A 21,671-nucleotide genomic window follows, 5' to 3' on the forward strand; every position below is an offset into this window, starting at 1 on the left:
GCCGGGAGCTCCCGTGCCTGGCACACAGTAGGCACTCAATAAACATTCACTGAATGAACGCATAGGTGGTTGGGCAGGGCTGGGCTCCAGGCTGGGAGAAAGGATGCCATCAGGGTGCTGAGGATCTTGCCCGCCTCTAGGGAGCCTTTCTGTGCCTCAGGGAAAAGTGCCCCTCTGGGAGGGGGACACAACCCACTGTGCAAGACTTGCCAAGCCCATGGCACCTCAGAGTAGGAAAAGGTGCTCCTTCCTAGGAGGCAGGCCTGCTCCCGCCCGGGTACTCCAGCCAAGCGGGCGGCCCTGGAGGCCTGAATGGCTATGGTAGGCTCTCTGCCCTGCCTCTTGCTCCGAGATTCAGTACACCCACCTGATGGGTATAACCAGAGCTCAAACCAGGACACTGTCACCAGAATGAGCTCCAGGTGCCGAGACTCCCACAAGAGGCTGTTAAGGGCAAAGTGGGTGTCTAGGCCAGTGGCTCCTGTCAAAGAGAGCTGGAGACGTGGGGACCTGACTCCCTTTCTCCACCTTCTGAAGAGGGCCCTTCTCAGGAGGCCTGGCACCTGCCGAAAGGTGGGGATGAAGGCTGAGGATGAGGCTGGGGAGGGGTCCTACTCTCCTGTGAGCCTTGGGCCCTCACCTCTGGTGCCCTGTCCCCTCACGGAAAGGCCAGGTAACTCCTGAGACCAGACATTCTCACTGATGCTGGGGGGATTGTTCCAGGCCCTGGACCCCACTGTAGAGTTTGCCCAGAGCCTAATCAACTGCAGCTAAGTCTGATAAACCTGATGTCAACAAGCTGGCTTAAGCAGGCTTTTCCAGAATTGATTTTCTGACCATCCAGCTTTTACGGTCCAGCTACTGGCTGAAAGGGATGACGTCCAGAGGGCTCAGCCACTGGAAGACGGGGATTTGCTTTCTGGATTTGGGCTGGGGGGCTGCCCCCCACCAGCTGCCTCAAACCCTGAGACTCCAAGCCCTCTGGGAACCCCTAGTGCTGTTGCTGAGGGTGTGAAGTAGAGCACTGGGTGGGGGTGGGGGGGTGAGGGTGGGGGTGTGGAGCAGTCAGGAAATGTGGGCTGCTTTTGAATAATCTTCAGTGTGACTTGCCAGAAATCTCTCCCTTTACCTTTGCCAGCTGTAAAATGAAGGAGTTGGTTTAGATCAGGGCTGTCGGATAGCTCTTCTCGGAACTGTCAGTGGAGCTGCTATTAGGGGCTTAATGATAAATCTGTAGAGACTGCCTGCGGGCCCTCAGGACCAGGGCTGGATTGACGGGCAATGTCAACCGGGAGAGCCGGCCCGGGGGAGGCAGCGTGTGTGCCCAGATCCGTCATGCCCCAGCAGATGATGCCTGAGTGTGTGTTTGTACCGAGATGCTGTGCTACTCTGTGTCCACTCCAGAATAGGATTCAGGAGGCTCAGGTCAATGGAGCTGCAGGTGTGGGTGAATGGTTGGTATTGATCCATATGGTCTTTGCTCTCTGTAACCCCGCAGTGCACGGGGGCCCCCATGCCCTTCTCAGTCAAAATTCTGTTCCTTGAACTATGACCCTCTTCTGTCACTACTATGTTAGGGTGGGAGAAGGGGGGCTTGGAGATGTTGCCTCCCGAAAGGAGCGTTGAGAGGGTAGGCTCTGGGCTAGCCTGGAGTTGAACTCTGCTCCACTATGTACATCTGTGTTGCCTTGGCCAAGAGATTTCACTTCTCTGAGCTTCAGTGTGCCCACCTATAAAATGGGTATAATTAGAGCTCCTACCCGAGGTGGTGAGGATTGCATGAGATGCCTGGAAAGCTCTGAACACAGAACATAGTCGGCCCTCCATCACTGTACTATCATCATCATCATCATCATCATAACTGTCCCTCCCTTCCCCCCTCTCCAGACTTTGGGAGCTGGGGTCTTTCACTGAAGCCCTGCTTGGATGGCTGCAGTACCCAACATTGGAGGCCTCAGCATTCCCACTTTCCAGAGTCTGACTCTCCAGCCATGATCTCTCTTGTAGCCCCCCACATTACTGCCTCTAGGCCTTTGCCATTCCCTCCCTAATGTCTTCTCTGATTTCATCCCGTTGGAAGGGGGGAGCCCTCCTGGAGGCCGGAACACCCTGCCCCACCTCATCTCTCTTGGCACACGGGGCACTTCTACCCTAAAAGACAATCAGCACCCCCTTCTATATGCTTCTGGGGGCACCTGGAGTGCCCCATATGGCCCTTGGTACTCTGGAACAGGAACTGTGACCCAAGCCTGTGGTCGCTGCACGATGATAATAAGCATAGCACCCATCTTCAGGGCTCTGGCTCAGTGGGGGTCAGAGAGGGGAGGTGGCTGTGCAGGGCCAGGGGCTGTGACTAGGGAGGCAATCCAGACTGCAGGGTGGGGTTGCTAAGGAAAGGAGAGCTGAGCCATCTCCATTAGTCTGAATGGCTGAGAGGAGACCACTACTGCTACAGGGCTGGGGGCTTCAGAAGGCACCGTGGGGCCATGGGAGGAGAGAGCCAGGCAGATTCTGGACACCAGGATTTTTCTAGAGCCTGCAGGGCTGGGAGGAGCAGCTCTGGAAAATCTCACTCTAAGGCAGAGGCAGGGCTGGGGTGATACTCACCGACCTTCTTAGAGTCCAAATCTGCTGGAGAGAAGACACAATCTGGTTAGCGAGAAAGTGCTTTGGGCGCCCCCCGCTGGAGGCTGGAGAGCGGCACTGGCCAGGCCAAGCGTTCTCCTGTGGGGGATGTTGAGGTGAACTCTAGAAGTCCCACTCTGTCAGGGAGCCCTCCCTCACCTACCGCTGCCACCCCTTCACTCTCTCTCTCTATCTCTCTCTCACACACACACACACACACACACACACACACACAGCACTTCCTACTCTAACAGAGCGTGTTATTAAATGCATAAAATAAAATAGATGAGAACAGAAACCAACTATACATCAATATAGTAATAAAATATTAACATAAATTTGTGCTACAGTAATCTATGTGCTTCTATATTAGCGCATTAAATAATAAGGTGGGGGGTGTATGCAGCCAGGCTAGGAACCTCTGAAGAAAATGAATATTAGCCCTTTCGGTGGCCGAACATTCATGGTTTTCAATGGCCACTTTCCCACTGGTTATCTGCCCTGTCAGCATAAGTATTTCTCGAGACCCTGGATCATCACTTTTGTTTTGTATATTCTGTAATTAGGTCTGTTTGTCTTTCTGACTCAGACCATGAGCGGGGGCCACATGTTTCTCATTCTGGGGTCCCTGGGACCTAACAGAATAGTCACTCCATGCTGGCTGGAGGTGTTGTCATCAGACTTCAGTTCTGGGGTGTACTTTCAAACTCTGTCCTCTTTCTCACTTTAGGCTGGGGCTCTCTCCTCTAGAGGACACCCCTGAGCTCCATTTCTGCTCAGAGCCTCCTACACTGACCTGGGCCCATCTCTTCCCAGGCTGTCCGCACAGCAAAGTGCCTCTCTGTAACAGCACTGCACTGGGGCCAGGGACATGGTGGCCTTCAAGGGTCTATACAATTCATCCTGACGTGGGTGTGAGCCACGCCTGACCAGAAGTGGATGAGACGTAGGATCTCAGAGACTCCTCTGTGGGGTGACTGGCTTCTCACTGCTGTGAAGCTATGAGATAGCCTGCACTGCTAGAGGTTACTGACTATGTCAGTGGAGGTCATTCCCTAAATCCAAAGAGGACAAATGCAGAGCCATAAATCCCTTTCCTTTCCTTCCTTCCTTTGAAAGGATTTGGACCTGGGAGACTTGGGCTCCCATTCCTGCTGACCTCTATAGGGGAAATTTGGGCAACTTTCTTCATCTCCCTGAAGCTCCCTGAGCTGCTCTTTTCTTAGACTACACATAAAACCACACCGTGAGGTCATGTATGAGTCCATTCCACAACCACACATGGATCACCTCATGGGGCCATTTGTGTAGCTTATATGAGATTATGCATGTAAGCAACTGGTATCCATTACTCATCCATCATCCACCTAGACATCATTCATTCACCCATCCATTATCCACTCATCTATCCATCTACCCATCCATCCAGCCAGCCACCCATCTGTCATCCAACCATCCATCTACCCATCTATCCACCCATTCATCATTCATCCATCCACCCATCCCATCCACTCATCCATTACCCACCTACCCACCATCCATCCATCTATACATCTGTCCACCTATTCATAATCTATCCATCCATCCATCCCTCCACCCACCATCTACCAATCCACCCATCCATCAACCATCTATCTATCCATCATCCATCTATCCATCCATCCATCCATCCATCCACTATCTATCCATCCCCCTGTCCATTCATCCACCTACATATCCATCCATCCACCCATTCATCATTCATCCATCCATCCATTCATTTTTCTTTCATTCATCAAATGTTTACTGAGCATCTGCCCTGCACTGAGTGCTAGAGAAATGGATGTACACAGGATAAAATCCTTGCCTTCAAGAAGGTTACATTCTAGGGGATGGCAATTGAAAACAACCAAGTAGACAAATAAATAAACACCCTGGGGTGCCTGGGTGGCTCAGTGGATTAAGCCGCTGCCTTCGGCTCAGGTCATGATCTCAGGATCCTGGGATCGAGCCCCGCATTGGGCTCTCTGCTCCGCAGGGAGCCTGCTTCCTCCTCTCTCTCTGCCTACTTACGATCTCGATCTCTCTCTCTCTCTCTAAAAAAAAAAAAAAAAAAGAATCACTTGGGGAGTGGGGTAGGGAGAGGAGCTTAATAAAAAAAAAATGTAGTATTAAAAAAAAAAATAAACACCCTAATAATGGATGATGGTGAAGCTCTCAAGGAAATAGGCTGACATGGGGGCTAAAGTAGAGGGAGGTGTCATGGCTGCAGCTGGGGTTGTTGGGGAAGGACTCTCTGAGGAGGTCATATTTGAGCAGAGACCTGAAGCTGGAGAAGAGGGACATCTGTGTGAAGAATGTTTCAGGAAGAAGTGAGAGCAGCTGTGGTTGGATGCCACTCAATGCTCAGTTTTGTGTCTCATGGCTTCCTTCTTTCCATCCTCCCTTCCTTCCTTCTTTTCTTCCTCCCTCTGTCCATTTTTCTTGGAATCACATTTCCAAAATGGCCCTCGATGCAGGCACATGTTTTGGCCAGGGTCTTGGAACACTTCTCTGTTTCCTTATGGGCTCCAGCCTTCCTGGCAGCCTCCACCCTCACAAAGGCTGGAGTCCCAAAGGCAGCCCAAACTCTGCCATGTCTGACTGTCTCCTGGGTCACCCACAGATGGAGGGAGGACTATCCTTGGCCCCGTCCTGGTCCATAATCCCTGCCCCCAGCAATGAGCCCCACTCACCCAACCAGCGGGGCAGGTGGATAGTTTTCATGTTTAAGCTGATGTAGCTGCGCAGAAAGATCCATGTGGTGACCAGGACAAAGATGAGAGCCAGGAGGCGGAGCACACCTGCAGAGCAAGGAGATCCTGCCGTGAAGACTTATCACAAGGCCACATAGCAAGGTTCTTTGTGAGTCCTTACCGAATCCCCACAGTGAGACCATGTCACGAGTCCTCACCAGGAGACCCCATATTGTAGCCTCAGACTGAGGCCCACACCTTGGACCAGGTCAGGGGACCGCATGGTGGGACCATGTGCAAGTCCATGCAGTGATCAAATGGTGAGGCCGTGCTGCAAGGTGACGTGGCCACATTTCCCCAAGCAGGTCTACTGGGAGAAAAAGTTAGAAATGAGCCTTCCTGGGCTCCATGTAGCCACCCAGAGACAAACTCTTGAGGGGTGAGGCCTAGGAATCTGCAGTCTTATCCAGCACCCCGGGATGAGGCCCGAGTGTGTGGCAGCAAAGCAGGAGGCAGGTTCTGCAGCAGACAGCCCGCTCGGGGAGCCCTGCCACAGGAGTCAGGAAGGCTGTGGCCAGTGCTCTGGACAGTCAGTGCTGCTGTGTGACCTCGGGCCAAAGCTCAGCCTCTCTGGGCAGGAGTGCCTCAGTCATAGGGTGGACATGGTTCAACAGCCTTGCTTCTGAGCCCATAGCTTGCTGGGAGTGATGTGATAGTTGTCTCTAGTTGGCAGCTTCCAAGGTGGCTTGGGGCTAGGGCTGGTCCCTCACATTTTCTATCACTCCTCCTGAAAGCTGCCACAAATAACCACACAATGCTATCTATAGGAACACACACTGGCCTTGCTGACGTGGCTTCCCTGGCCTCACAGCCTGATTGCTTCTGCACCAGTGGGGAGCAAACCCCCACCCAAGACAGACCCCCAGAGCTCCCGGTCTCACTCCCTTCCCCCACTCTCCCATGAGGGCCACCTCCTAGCTCAGGGACTCTGGTGGCCCCACCGCCATCAAGCCACGCTCTCTAGCTCCGTTCCTGACCTCCATGTGGCCCTGAATTCAGCTCTGGGGTCTTGTATTGGCCTCTGGCTACTAGGGTTGGAGGAGAAGCCCCCTGGATCCTGTGGGGCACGGCTCAGGGCTGTGTGTGTGGGGGGGGTCCCTCATCCTCTGGGCCCCAGTGTGGCTGGAGGCACCCAGAATTCTCCCTGGGCATCAGCTCACATGATACAGACTTTTGTTGGAGGCAGCGGGCCAACAGCTTTCACGTACATTATTATCTCAGTTCATCCTCACGGTAAACGTACGTGTTGGATGCTAATGATCATTCCCATTTTGCAGATGAGGAAACAGGGAGGTGGTCAGTTGGCTCAGACGTGTCGTTTGAACCCAGGGAAGTGCGCTGACTCTAAAACTTGTGCTCTGAACTTCCTCACAGCTATTTGGGAATATAAATGAATTGTGTCCATTTCTTCCTTGGTGCCTCAGTCTCCCTACATGTACAGAGGGTACAGCATGAGAACATGGATGAGAAGGCAAAGGCTGCTCCTTGTGCCCAGCCCTGTGGTATGAAGATTCTAGAACTGCCCTCCTTGAGCCCTCACTTCCTTCCAGGGTTAGGTATCTCCAAAATAGGGACAGTCCCTGTGATCCCAGCCTGGTGGGGCCATGATGGCAAAGCTTCTCTGGCCCTTCAGCCTATGGGCAGCAAGTTGCCTTTTCCCCCCTTTCAGGCTTCCCCCTGGATGGGTTTCCTCAGACTAACCAGAGTTAAGTCTGGTCTGAACATTTGAGAGCATGCCAAACAAACTCTGAGTCCAGGGACTGGCTGCATTCCTGATAGAAAAAATGATTCCTAAACCGGTATCAGACTGGTTTGAATCCTTTGAATCCTTGGAACGTGGCCCCTACCTGATCTTCTCATCTTGTCCAGGTGAGGAGCAGCTTGGAGTCAGCGTTAGCCTGTGAAGAGAAGGAAATCAAATTGGAAACTGGCACCTAGGGTCTGAAAATGAATAAGATAGATGATTAGGGATGAGTATCTCTAAGGAAATTGCCGACCTTTCGGTTTGGTTCCTCACCATCTGTCTTCTGTTCACTCTCTGCCTCCACCTCTCCTTCACTTTTGCCCCTAGATTTTTATATTCTACTCAACATGTCTTTTTTGAGTGCAGAGATTGGCAGGTAGAGGAAGTTGTAGTCCGCCAGTCACGTCTCTTGGAGGATTGATTTATTCATCCATCCATCTGTCCATCCATAATCCATCCTTCCACCCTCCATCTGTCCATCCTTCCACCCTCCATCTGTCCATCTTTCCACCCTCCATCTGTCCATCTTTCCATCCGTCCATCCTTCCATCCATCCAGCAATCCATCCTTCCACCCTCCATCTGTCCATCCCTCCATCCATCCATCAATCCATCCTTCCACCCTTCCATCTGTCCATCTTTCCATCCATCCATCCTTCCATCCGTCCATCCGTCCATCCATCCATCCTTCCATCCCTCCAGCCAGCTGAGAGACATCGAGCTAGCTGGCTCCAACAAAACCATCAGGAAACAGCAGCTTGAGTGATTTCTGCCAAAGTGCCAAGGGGAAGAGTAACGAGAACGCTCACATTATGGGTGAGTTTGCATGGGTGCTATATACGCAGTTGTCACCTTTCGTCCTCGCACACCCCCATTTTAAGGGTAGGTAAACCAAGATTCACCGTGGTTAAGCCCAGGGTTATTTAGCTTGTAAGGGTCACAGCCAGAATTTGGAGCAGGTCTCCACTGCCCAATCCCCACAGGGTCCCACTGCCAGGGCCGTTTGTCCCAGAGGAGAGTTGAAACTGGAGTTCCCTGCCTTCTTGAGCCCCAGGCCCCAGCTTTCACGTGTGTCACCCCCCAGGTGCTTGGCAGTTCCCAGTGATTCAGCAGCTGTGAAGACCCCCGGGTTCTCTAGAAACTTAGGGGAGGGGAGGGCAGGGCTGGTGGTAACTTCTAAGTCTCTGAAACCCCACTGCCAGCTGGAGCAGTTCTGACTGCAAGGAATTGCTCCCACGACTCTTCAGAATCTTCTTTATCCTAAGAATCCATCTCAATAAACTCGGTCTCCAAAGCCCCACCACCAAGGACCCAGATAAGAGACAGGAGGCCATTCAGGCAGTTCCCTGGGTCATTCCCGGATATTTAAACAAAAGCAAGGGCACATCTACATTTCCTTTTGATAAGTATGAAAATGTTCCCACCCACTCAGACCTGCCTTCTAGGTCCTTCCGGGTGAGAAAGGTGAGCCCTGCCTGACTCCGCCCACAGAGGTTTTCTAGAACTTTAACTTCCTGAAATTCAAATGATCACCGCCCCCCTCATTTTTTCAATACAGGAGTATAGTATGCTTTTGAGTATTCCTGGAATCTGACCTACAGTCTGGGAGCCCAGGCCCCCGGATGATCCTGAAGGATGTTCTGTGGGATCCGCACTTGTGGGGACCCAGGAGAGCTGGGGGCCAGACAGGATGGAAGGATGGGAACAGGGTCAGGTGGTTGGGGACGCACAGGTGACGAGATACACGTTGATATTCCCAGAGAGCAGGTGGGAGACGGAACTCAGAGAGACAAAGGACAAGGGGCTGAGGGGACGGCAGAGATAGAGAGAGGGACACAAAGAAAAAAGAACAAGACAGGGACAGAGGAGAAAAACACATAAAGGAGCAGAGGGAAGAGCAAATACTCAGGACATGCATTTACCCAGACTCAGAGGGAGAAAAAGTGCCACTCAGAGAGAGACAAGAGAGATGGGACAGAGATAAAGGCTGGGACACATACCTGGGCAGGGGGCTAGCTTCTCCCTGTCCTGCCCATGCCAAGCAGGGATTCTGGCTTCAGGGCTTGGGGGTGGGGAGGGCGGTGAGTCTGAAGTCCCTCCTGGCTGAGTCCCCGACTGTCCCCTCAGCACCTGCAGGGCTCTCCAGCCTCCTGAGCTCCCCGCCCGCTCACCTGGCCAGCTCACCCTGCCAGCCCATGGGTGCTCAGGAGGCTCCACCCCCACAGTCCTGGGCTCTGGGACCAGGTCTGCTGGGGGTGGGGAGGGAGGGAGAAAGGCACTTGGGACTGGTACTTGGGTGCGGCAAGAATTCCCTCCGGAACCACCCAAACCCAAAAGTTTCTTTCTTACTGTTCCCGCGAGAACGTCGGTCACAACCTGTTATTCAAGTTACGGAGCTGTGGGGCAAAGGCGTGGGGAGAGAGGTCTGACTGTCCTTGCACACATATGATGGCCCCAGGGTAGTATGTGGTCACAGGTTGGACGGTGGTGGGAGGGAGGAGGGTAGAAGGGAGGAGACGGAGCTGGAGGAGTGGGAAGGGGAAGGCAGAACCCATGGTCCTCCCTCACTGTCCTGAGCCTCTCCCTTTGTCCTGCCTCTCCCCTTGGACCCCTTCGGATTTCTGGCTGCATGTCTGGCTGTGTGCTTAAGCCACATGCATGCGTTGCTTTTCCATGGCAGGCCTGGTTTCCTGCAGGCCCCGTACAAGGCTGAGCACAGAGGAGGTGCTCCATGAATATCAGGGGCCTGAATGAACCGGATTCTTGCACAGTCCTGAAAGGTTAGCCTGAATGAAATGACTGTGTAGAGAAGGAAGCTGAAGTTCAGAGAGGGCAGTTGACTTGTCTAAGGCCACACAGCCACTTGTGAATTTAATTTCTGAAGCAGTCTCTGAGCAGTCACAGGAAGGCAGGCTGTGCATGAGACAGGGGATAGGGCTGTGAGCAAGACAAGCTCGGTGTGGGTGGGTGCCTGAGTGGCTCAGCCTGCCTTCAGCTCATGTCATGATCCCAGGGTCCTGGGATCGAGCCCACATCGGACTCCCTGCTCAGCAGGGAGTCTGCTTCTCCCTCTCCCACTGTAGCTCCCACTGCTTGTACTCTCTGTCAAATAAATAAAACCTTTAAAAAAACAAAACGAAAAAAAGACATGCTCGGGGCATCCCTGAGCCTTTGTCCTGTTGCTCCCTGTCTGTCTCTTTGCCTGGAACACTCCTACTTATACTTCAGGTCTCAGTGTAGAAGTTGCTTTCTCTGGGAAGCTTTTCCTAACCCCCCAAATCAGGGCTAATGCCTACCTGTGGTCCTGGATGAGGGGGGCCCCCATCATGGCCCCCCCCATCCTGTCAAAAGGAGCTGGTAACAAGGTGATTTCTCTGTGGTTGGTTCAGAAAGGGGCATGGGACCCAAGCAAGGCCAGTCAGAGTTTTTCCCTGGACAGATCTTGGAACCCGGGGGGTGGGGAGATGGGGGGATAAGGGGTGGGAAGTGGGGGGGTGGAGAAGCTGTTTTTTCCCTGGTGACTCTAAGTTGGACATCTGTGGATCTGGGGCTGCTGGAGCCCCTTTCTCAGCGACTCTAACATCCTGCCAGAGGATGCAAATGCCAGGCTGAGTATGGGGCAGCGTTCATGGCCTGGGTCTTGAGAGGGTCGGGGAGGAAGGAGCAGTGATGTCAGGAAAGAGGACAGACTCCAGGTCCATCAGACAGACCTGCACTCGTCACTCAGTACTTGTGCGTTTTGGGGCACACCTCTCAGGGCCCCGGCTTCCTCCTCTATAAGATGAGGGTGATGCCATCTACTTGTCCTGAAAGGGGTGTCAGGCAGGGAGGCCGCCTGTCTACAAGGACTTTGCCAGCTGATGACATCCACCCCAGCCCTCCTCCCTGTGGGCAGGACCCATTCGCCCCTGCTGCTTCCTTATGGCACACCTCCTTGCCAGGATTCCTAGCCGGATGTTTGCTCTTCCAACGCAATCAGAATGCCATCACAGCCTGTTTGTTTGTGACATTTCTTAATGGTCCTATAAGAGATTGGACATCAGCGTCTTCCTGTTTCCTGGAGTCTTCTCTATCAGGTGCCTTTGAGCTCAGCCATGACCTGTCCCAGAGCCAAGATGAACGGAGGAGGGATTACTCTCTTTCCAGGCTAGGAGGGTGGAGGAAAGCACCTTGACGAAGAAATAAATAGGTATTTCTCCTGCTTAAGTCTGGTCTCTGGTCCCTAAGGCCCTCAGGATAAAGGCCAAAGTATCTCAGGTGCTTATAAGGCCTCACGTGATTTGGCACGAGATGGACCTTGCCGCCCTTGTCACCTGCGGTCACCACTCCTCTTTCTGCCCCAGATGCTCAGAGCAGCCCTGAGCGAGGCTCTCTCCCTCGCCAGCTTTGCACATGCTGTTCTGGATGGGCATTGCTCTTCCAGGACTCATCCCTTCGGGCAACTGCTCCTTGGCCTCAGGTCCTCACCCAAGCAGCCCTTTGTCCTTGGAAAGACAGAATTCAGAAGCTGTTTCCTGGCTCATCATAAGGATCCAGCCGAAGGTCACTTCTGAATCAGCCCTAAGCCACAGATGAAATGAAAGAGCTCCGTGAATACGCTCTGCATTTTCCCCAACATGGGCATCAGCCGCAGGTTCAACTGTGTTCTCCATGAGGCAGCTCGTTTCTTTTTTTTTTTTTTTTAAGATTTTATTCATTTATTTGACAGACAAATAAAGGCAGAGAAACAGGCAGAGAGAAGAGGAAGCAGGCTCCCCGCTGAGGGGAGAGCCGGATGCGAGGCTCGATCCCAGGACCCTGAGATCATGACCTGAGCTGAAGGCAGAGGCTTTAACCCACTGAGCCACCCAGGCGCCCCTGGCAGCTCGTTTCTAAGGAGGCATGAAGCGGAGGCCGGATCCCGAGCTTGGAGAAATCAGGTTGTAGTTAGCAACAACTGTAGCTGGCCAGCTGCCCTCCTATTGGCTTTGGCCCTTCAGCATTTCCAGCACCTGCTGGCTATCAGGTTTCCTACTCTCTGCCCATAGCCACACCTCGAAGGACCACCTGAGTTCCAGAGCAGAAACCACAAACTCACTTTTTTGCTAATACTAAAAATAATAAATTATCAAGAAAATAATTAAACCAGCTACCCCTTTTTGAGTGCTTACCTTGCGGCTGGAGTCAGGCTAAGAATTTTACACATGTATCTTGCCGAATCCCCTGGCAACTCCATGGGTTGGACCCTGCTGTCTCCCCTCCTCTGAGGAGGACGCCGAGGCCTGGAGAGGGTGGGTGAGCGGTCTCACAGCTGTGGGGGCAGAGCTGAGAGCCACACTACCAGCTGTGGACAGCAGGTAGGTGACTGCATGGTGGCTGGCAGGCCCGAGGCTGAGCCACGCTCACCAGATTCCAACAATGAAGGGCACTGGGTCTGAGGGAGTTTCGTGTGCCTAGGAGTAAGGCTTGATTCAAAGTAGGTACTTTAATTGGAACTCAGAGGATAATTCTACATCAAGGAAGGGTCTTATCTCCAGGCGGTGAGGGCTCACGTTTTCCTTCATGGGAGCAATGGAAACTTCGGGGTAGGGGTGGCACAGATGAGCATTTGGGCAGCTACTCTGTAACCCCCACCACGGCAGACAAAATGAAGCCAGCACGGAGCCTTTCCTGGAGGAGAGCAGAAGAGGGCTCAGACACTTTCCCCCCAGCGTCTTGGGGCTGGCACGTGAGATGTGTTATCCTTAGAGTGGGGACTTCTCAGTGCAGGGCTAGGGCCAGGGGAGCCAGAGCTCCCAGAGAGGAGCTCAGGAGCCCACATTCTTTTTTTTTTTTTTTTTTTAAAGATTTTATTTATTTATTTGACAGAGATCACAAGTAAGCAGAGAGGCAGGCTGAGAGAGAGAGAAGAGGAAGCAGGCTCCCCGCTGAGCAGAGAGCCCAACGCAGGGCTTGATCCCAGGATTCTGGGATCATGACCTGAGCCGAAGGCAGGAGCTTTAACCCACTGAGACACCCAAGCACCCCAGGAGCCCACATTCTCAACCACAATGTCCAACCCCTCTAGACTAGGCCTGGGCAGATTTCTGCAAAGGACGAGAGGAAATATTTTGGGTTTTCTGGGCCATACGTTCTCAGTCACAGCCTTTCAACTCTGCCATTGCAGTGGGAAAGCTGGAGTAGCCGTTTGTAAATGAATGAATGTGGCTATGTTCTAATAAAACTTTATTAATAAAAACAGGGGGCTCTGAATTTGGCCCTAGGCCTTAGTTTGTCCAACTCTAATTTGGGTGTTGCCCATATCAGCCCAAGGTAGACATGAGCTCTGGTGTTCCCTTTCCTGAGCTTAAGCCTGCCTGGATTTGGTTCAACCGTTGGTGGTGGAGAAGGAAGCCTTCTGTAGGATAAGAGAGGGTTCCTATCACCCTGCTCTTCCTTTTCCTCCCGGCAGCCTGTGTGCCCCTCAGGGGCGGATCCACCAGCCCCTTGGTTTAGCAGGGCTCAGCCGCCTGTCCTTAGACTTTTTTCCAAATTCGCCTGACTGGATTGTCATCCGAGGATGCCTTGCTCAGTGCCCGGCCCTCAGGAGACACCCAGTCAATGGCAGCTCTAGCCATATTGGCACCTTCAGATCTGCAGAGGCCTCATCGGGCCTGGTGATTTCGAGTCTATAGAATATGGTGGTTGAATGGGGGTCTTTGGAGCCCCATCTGGGTTCTGTCACGGAGCTCTGGCTACGGTTCTCTCAGCTTGGTTTCCTTACCTGTATGTGGCCATCACCATCCCTAATTTAGTAAAAATTATATTCGAGAATACACCCCACTCACAATACCTGCCACGGGGGAAATGCTTCATAAGTGACAGTAGTTCAGCGAGTAGCCCCCCTTGTACTCTGCTTGGGGATGCCCCTGTGCCCTCCACCATACCTCCCAAGGAGGCAGAAATCCCCCCAGAATGGGAGAAAAGTATGCTCTGGATGGGGAATGGGTTCCTTCAAGCCCTGACAGAGCAGCAGGAGAAAGGAGGAGGTGTCTGGCCCAGCATGCAGCCCTTTCCCCTCCGCAAGGGGATGGGGTGATCTCAGGCTGCTAGGCGTCTTTGGGTACACTAGCCGGAGGGGCCAGTTTGTGCCACCAGAATGTCTCTTTGCTGAGAGTCTGGCTATCAGGATGGGACTGCCTGGAGCGTCTGGGTTCATCCCCGGAGCCATGGCCTGCTGTTGGCCTATCTGAATCACTTCAGCAGGTCAAGCATGACGAAATTCGCCTAAGACCCTGTGGGCAATTCTATTCCTTTCCATCAGAGAGAGCTGGGTCTTGGCCTCTTTGATTAACATGATGGCCGCCTCCACAATGACGTCAATGGGGTTTTGGAAAGGTTTTAGGAGTTAAATCTTCCCCAGGGACAGGTGGGATCCAGACATTTCTGAAGGAGAAATAATCTTAATAATAATCACAGTGATGATTCTAGTGAGTCTTAATACTGTTTGTTGGCCAGTTTTGAGCCCCGTGTCCTTCCTCTTAATCTTCTCAACAGTATTGTGAGGCAGATTCTTTTATTGACTTCCTTACTGGTGAGGGGCTTAAAGAGATTAAGTGATTTGTCCAAGGTCATACAAGTGGAGTGACTGATGCAATATTGCCATCCATTACTTTAGTAACTGTGGTTAAATGAAGGAGGGATGCCTGGAGCCAGACTGTGGTGGACACCTGCTGCTTGGGTCATCTTTCCAACACCCATGCCCCCTTTTCCTGTTCCTCACCTGGATTTTTCTTCAGGCACCAAACTCCCTTCCTCTGCTCCCTGACAGGCAATTGGCTAGGGATGGCTCCATTCCTGGTTCCAAGTGTGACCATGTGGCCTAGGCCTAACTCCTTTTCTTGGTCACAGAGGTGGGCAGCTGAAAAGATCACAGCCCTCCCAGGGCTCTTGATGGACTTGTCAAGGAAGAGGATCTGCCTCTCTGCTGGGGTAGCTGACTTGAGATGACTTAGAACTACAGATGGTGATGGTGCCTGCCACTGTGGGGGCTGGGACACCTTGCCTGAGAATAAAGCAACAGGGAAACAAGAATCCCAGAGATGGAGTCAGAATCCTGGGGATGTCATCGAGCCCCTAGATCCAGCCTTGCCTGCCAGTGGCTTATTGGACTTTTCTGTTATGTGAGCCAATATTGGTCCCTTATTTGTTGGGCTGGTTTGAGTTTTTCTTCGTCTTTGTTGTTATCACTTCCAGCCAGAAGAGTACTGATACACAAGGATTTTCCCATTTTCAACCACACTTACATCACCAGACTGGTGAGGTAACTTGCCCAAGGTAATACAGCAAGAAAAAGCCAGACATAGGATTCAAACTCCAGAGTGGTTCTCTTTCCATGACTTCTACATCTTTGTCTCCCCAGGCTACGCACTTGGGAAGCAGACCTTGGCCTTCCCACCTCTGTTTCCTGGGACCTCCCAAAGCAAGAGATTGGTACCAATCATAGAAGAGTCTGCCCTTTCCACAAGGCCTCTGCTGTAGGACTCCAGCCTGGTCCAGGGAGCTGTGCCAGGCTTGCCCAGCAGTAGCAGACAGGCTGGTGTCACCCGGGGTGGAACTGCCCAGGAACGGCCCAGCCCAAGCACACGTCGGCAAGCCATGGCTTCCAGCATCCCGCACCCCAGGAAATAACCCTCGGCTCTTCAGGCTTCCAAATTCCTACTGGAATGCAGTGGCAGGGGCCGTGTGTACACATGGAGGTGTACAGAGACAGGGTATAAACGATGACCATAAGACAGAACCCCAGTGGCAGCTGCCTGCCCTCAGAGGACACCTGCCCGTCTAATACTGGGAGGCCTGGCATGGCGTTGGGTAGGCTGTGGCCAGCCTGAACGGGGAGCTGGCCAAGGCACTGGAGCGGACAGACAGACAGAGCAAACACTGGGTAGAACCAAACTCCACTCCACAATTTGCTCGTCCTGGGTGGGCCTGAGCACCTCGCTGCCCTCTCCTCCCAATGCCCGCTCCTGCCCTCTCCCTGCAGGACTGCCCCCCATTTCCTCCCTCTGCCCCTTCTCTTAGAGTCTTCAGTGTGCCAAATGTTTACCTCCCCGTCCTCTTCCTCCCACTAGCATTCCTCCACAAATTTAATCTCCGAGAAGTCTGTCCTGACTCCTACCTCCTTTATGGTACGTGTCGGAAGTGTTCTGAAGTTACTACCTGTGCAAATTGTTTTTTACTTGATGGCTAGAGCCATACCTGTTTTGTTTTAAGATTTTGTTTATGAGAGAGAGAGAGAGACAGAGTGGGGGCTTGGGGGCTGGAGCAGAGGGAGAGGGACAAGCAGACTCCTTGCTGAAGTTCTCAGGACCCTGAGATCATGACCTGAACCAAAATCAAGCCAGACACTTCACCGACTGAGCCACCCGGCACCCCCATACCTTTTTTTTTTTTTTTAAATCCTGTCTCGTTAATCATTGTATCCTTGTTTAATTGACATGCAGGAAGTGCTCAGGTAATGCTTATGGAATGAATCATCTGGAAGGGTAGCTTTCCACCCGCTCTCTTCCAGCCACAGACTTTGAGTCGCCTGCACTGGGGACGCAGTGCTGCCTAGTGTCAGGGAGGGTACATTTTGCAGCCACACTGCTTGGGCAAGCTATTTAATCTCTCTGTGCCTTCGTGCCCCATCTGCAAACTGGGAGTGATAACGGTGCCTACCTCGTAGAGGTCACATGAAGATTAAATGTGTTATTACACAGCGAGCACACGGCCCAGAGCCTGGCACATAATAGATGCTATTTTATGTGGTTTTTTGTGACTGCTAGCCTAGATGTCTAGACGGAGAACCACAGGGATCAACAGAGGACAGCCGGACTCTCACTCCCACCTTACAGATCAGAAAACTGAGGTTCAATGAAGGGTAGAGATGCACCTGAATCACACAGCTACAAGACCTCTCCAGACCACACACCTTTGTTGTGACTTTCCAGATCATTTTCTTCATAGAAAAATGAGAGTTGGGACCTTTTTCATTCATCCTTTAAATATTGGTGTGGCTGCTGACTGATGCTCAGCTGTGTTTTTTGAATGAAGAGATGAAAGAATGAATGAATGCCAAGGGACCCCTCTGCCGGAGGAAAGAAGCCTGCGATGCTGGCCATTGATCCCTGGCCTGCCCGCCCTGCTCCTTCCTCTTCCGCCCACCCCACGTCTCTTTTCCTTTCTTTCAGTCATGTGGACCCTTTTCGTGCTGGTGCAGACGTACCTGAGGGCTTAGGTCTCCCGCTTCCCCGCTTCGGTGGAGAAGGCCAGATGTTCCCGCTGGTGCTTTGGGTCCCTGACCCAGCCCGTCAGCCCCCGGACCCGCTGCTGAGTGAGGCCAGCCTGCTGGTTCTTGGAGGGGCTGGGGCCTCCCCGGCCGGTTCTCGAACTGTGACAGGGACCCAGTGGCTCGTGGGCACCGTGTGGGGGCCAGCTCTTCCTGATTCTGCCCTGGCTCTGCCCTCCTGCAGAAAAGCCTGCTATAAACTTTCCCTGCCCTGTTAAATGATCTTCCCAAGAAGGAGGAAATTCATCCAAAGGAGGAAATGAGTTCAAAGTCTTGTCTGGCTGAAGAGCCACTTGGAGGACTCGCTTTGGCCTGGGCTGAGTGTCTCTTCCCCACAGAGCTCTCCCAACCTTGGCAGAGGAAGTTCCGGCAGGGATTTGAACAATTTAACCAGGAATGAAATACCACAATCCCTGCCTGAGAAAGAAAAACAAAATGCAAGATGACTCCACCCCCAAAATAAAACAACCCCCTGCTGGCACCCTTTCCCGTGCCGTGCCTGGGACTGAAGAGGGGACCGTGGAGTGTCCATCACCTGCTTGGAGGTTCCAGGCCCGGGTGGCTGCTGCTGGAGGAAGCAGGCGGGAGGAGAGCCTGGGGAGGAGACTCACACTGTGGGTGAGGGGGGTTAAGGCAGCTAAAGACAGGGAGCCTGGATGGTGGACAAGGGGCCCCCTTTGAGCCAGCGCAGGGAGCTGTCTTGGTCAGAGAGTCTGGATTTGGTTTGGGGCACGAGTTAGAAGTTGAAGCTGGAGAAAGAAGGAGGGAAGCAGAGAAGGGCCGGCAGGTGGGAGAATTTGAGCACAACAGCGAAAGTAGTAGTGGTGACTGCCCCTCTCTCCTCCTAGGACTCCGTGTCCCCCACTCTCCACCCAGCACCCCCAAGCTCTGCTACTACTCATGGTTCTCATTCCTGGGAAGTCTCCCCGTTAGGGTGAGGTTTTTCCCAGCAGGCACCATGTTCCATGTAGACTCCTGGGGGAGGGTCTCCCTCTTTGTTGGCAGAGGGTACTCTGGAGTTGGCAATTTCCACACTGACGGCTTCCGGAAAGGATGCGATGCCCCAATGCAGTGGACATCCAAGCACATGAGGTCAGACCGCTGCCCAGCAGATCAAGACAAGTGCCCAGGAGCCGGCTTAAGGGGAGAATGGGGCTGCTGCCGGGTGAGGTGGCCCCCGAGGCCTGCTGCTCTGGTGCCCGGGGTGGGTTCCCAGGAAGCAAATTGGGGGTGCACTTGCCTGCATCCTGACTGGGTTCAGGCCTGACCTCCCGTCTGCTCCCGCCTTCTTCCTACCCCTCTCCCCAGCCCGGACAGCTCTGCCTGCGGCCGGTGTCTTTTCATCCTTCAGGCCTGACCTTCATGTGAAGGTTCTCTCTCTGCCCTGCTTCCCAAAGTAAACAAGTGAGTCATTGATGAAAACTGTGGTAAGTTCTGTGAAGGAACCTGCAACCGCGGCAAGGCAGAGAGCAGGAGGACGTCCTTCAGCACGTGATCGGGCGAGGCCTGTCTGAGGAGGGGACCATTAGGTGCCGTCCTATTTCCCAGGGCTGCAGTAACGAACGACCAGAAACTGAGGGGCTTTATACAACACATGTTTACCATCTCACTCACACTTCTGTAGGTCACAAGTCTGACGGGTCCCACTGGGTTAAGATCCTGGTGTAGGTAGGACTGTGTTCCTTTTTGGAGGCTCAAGGGAGAATTCATTTTCTGGGCCTTTTCCAGATTCTGGAGGCTGTCTGCTTCCCTGGCTCATGACCCCTTCCTCCATCTTGGCTCCCCACTCGGGAGGGGCTCAACGTGGGGCTCCATGCCAGGACCCCGAGACCATGACCTGAGCCAAAGGCAGACATGTCACCGACTGAGACACCCAGGTGCCCCCCCACCCTTCTTCCAACTTCAAAGCCAACAGTGTCCCATCCATGGTCCTTCTCCGGTCCCATCTCCTTCTCTCCCTCTGCTTCCCTCTTCCACTCTAGGATCCGTGAAGACACGAGGCCCGCCCGGATCCTCCAGGACACTCTCCCTGTCTCAAAGGTCTCCTGGTTAGCAATCCTGAGTCCATCTGAAACTTTAATTCCCTTCACTGTGTAACTAACGGCATGTGTTGGCAGGGCTCTGGGTTTGAGGACGCGGGCATCTTCGAAGGTCGTTATTCTGCTAACCTCAGGGGTAATCCTCTTTTAGTTTCTTTGTAGCACTTATGACAGCCTGAAAGAATATTTCTTGGATATTTGTTCACTTGTCTTGCTTTACTGGAAAGTGAATTCCATGAGGGCAGAGGCCTTGCTGGTTTCGTTCACTAGAACAATGCCTGGTGCCCAGCGCATGCGCAGTAAAGGTTTGCTGAGTGAATGCGTGCCGGCTCATTTCTGCCTTGGTTTCAATAGGGACAGCCCCGGTCCAGGGCCCAGAAACTGTGGCCCCTGCTCTACTCAGAGTAGTTGTGTGACCTGGGTCTTCCTTCCCCCAGTCTAGGTCTTAGGCATCCTTGCAATAGCTTTGGGAGGGAGAGAAGCCTGGGGACAGTCTCCCTAGGGGCTTCATGTCTGGCAGAAGTTAATAACCATCAGGAAATCATTGCTTCATTTGCCTTCCAATGGCAAAGCCCTCACTGAAGCCTCAGCCTGAGCAGGCCTCCCAGGGGACACTCTCTCCAGTGTTCACTCAGAGAGGAACCAGCTGGGTCTCAGCACTGGGGTTGACCCCCATGTGTGCCAGGGGCTCCCCCACTGCTCAGACCCCAGGTGCAGAGCCTGAGCTCTGGTGCATACAGTCCTGACTCTGCCAGTGACCTGCTGGCTGCCCTTGGCAAAGGCCCTCCCATTTTTAAGCCTTGGTTTCCTCTTCTGTGAAGTGGGATAATCCCTGTGTCATGGGGTAGTTATGAGAATTTGTTTGAAGGGCCTGGCCCATAGTAGATGCTCAGTAAACTCTGTGATAATGACTACTTGTTATTAGCACAATATCATCTGTGAGTTTGACTTTTCCTGGTGAGTGGGCCAGGGAGGCCTTCCCTCTCTCTCAGATGACAGCAGTGCAGGTGTGGAAGTTGGTGTCAAGTCTGGATTCAGGGTTTGGAAACAGGTCTTAAAAATGCCATTATTGGTGTGTGACAGTGGTTCATTTCCTTGCGGAGGGTTGGTGCCAAAGGCTGACCCGGTGACCAGGAGGGAAGGGCCACCATCCCTCCCATTGCTAACATGTTCAGGGAGCTGGCCCAGCTGCCAGCCAGCGGCACGTCCTCAGGGGAGCAACTGGAACTCCATAGCTTATTTTTAAAATTTAATTATAAAAATAATATAGTCCTGTCTTGGAAATTTTGGAAAACACCAAACAGTATAAAGGAAAAAATATCAGGCAAGTATAACCTCTCGTGGGAGCGATGTTAATGTCTTGGCCCTTTTCCTCCTCCTGATTGTTGAATGGAACTCTTCCTCGGCATCCGGGTCTGGACCCTTCTCTTCCACTCCACATTAGAGCTGGGACATTTCCCACGTCATTGGAAACTCGGAGGTTGATTTCGTAATGATTGCACACTACTGCACGTTACAAATCACCGCCTTCATTTACCCTCTTCAGCAGCAGGGTGTTTGATGATTTCTTTGTGTGTGTGTGTATGTGTGTGTGTGTGGGGGGTGTGTGGGTGTGGTTACAAATACACTGCAATGAATTTATAGGTGTACCTTATGAACTTTGTACACCTTTGTTTTCTCTATTTTTTTTAAAGATTTTATTTATTTATTTCACACACACACACATACAGATCACAAATAGGCAGAGAGGCAGGCAGAGAGAGAGGGGGAAGCAGGCTTCTTGCTGAGCAGAAAGCCTGATGTGGGGCTCGATCCCAGGACCCTGAGATCCTGATCTGAGCGGAAGGCAGAGACTTAACCCACTGAGCCACCCAGGCGCCCCGTTTTCTCTATTTTTAAATAAAAGAGCCAGTAATTCCAGTTTTCCTACCCCACAAGGTTTTATGAAGCAAAAAGGAAAACACAAATATCAAGGGGCTTTCAAACTTATGGGGCAAAGGACTGTTCAAATAGAAGGCCGGGTTCTGAGCATTGCCTCTTCAAGCACTCTCTCTTTAGGGTGTGTGTGTGTGTATGTGTGTGTGTGTGTGTATGTTTGTGTTCCTAAAAAGTAGGGGGAGAAGAGAAGCCTGGGTGACTCAGTCGGTCAAGCATCTGCCTTCGGCTCAGGTCATGGTCTCAGGGTCCTGGGATTAAGCCCAA

The 21,671-nt window shown here is 52.6% G+C and overlaps 1 protein-coding gene across 3 annotated transcripts in view; it reads right to left on the reverse strand.

Moving 5' to 3' along the window:
- Window positions 1-17,640, reverse strand: part of FAM3D (FAM3 metabolism regulating signaling molecule D) — a 35,496-nt gene extending 17,856 nt beyond the window's left edge. Inside the window, exons 1-4 of one of the 3 annotated variants that reach the window (XM_045990713.1) lie at window positions 17,368-17,640; window positions 7,247-7,297; window positions 5,340-5,447; window positions 2,608-2,631 (exon numbers count right to left, since the gene is read on the reverse strand). In XM_045990713.1, coding sequence (XP_045846669.1) covers window positions 2,608-2,631; window positions 5,340-5,447; window positions 7,247-7,259 — 145 coding nt within the window. In that variant the 5' untranslated portion in view covers window positions 7,260-7,297; window positions 17,368-17,640. Of the gene's footprint in view, window positions 1-2,607; window positions 2,632-5,339; window positions 5,448-7,246; window positions 7,298-9,142; window positions 9,309-17,367 lie in introns of those variants that run through there. The other 2 variants (XM_045990715.1, XM_045990714.1) reach the window with 2 other exon arrangements.
- Between the last annotated feature and the right edge of the window lie 4,031 nt (window positions 17,641-21,671).

This window comes from Meles meles, chromosome 20 (genome assembly GCF_922984935.1).
Source record: "Meles meles chromosome 20, mMelMel3.1 paternal haplotype, whole genome shotgun sequence".
Taxonomy (NCBI): Eukaryota; Metazoa; Chordata; class Mammalia; order Carnivora; family Mustelidae; genus Meles; species Meles meles.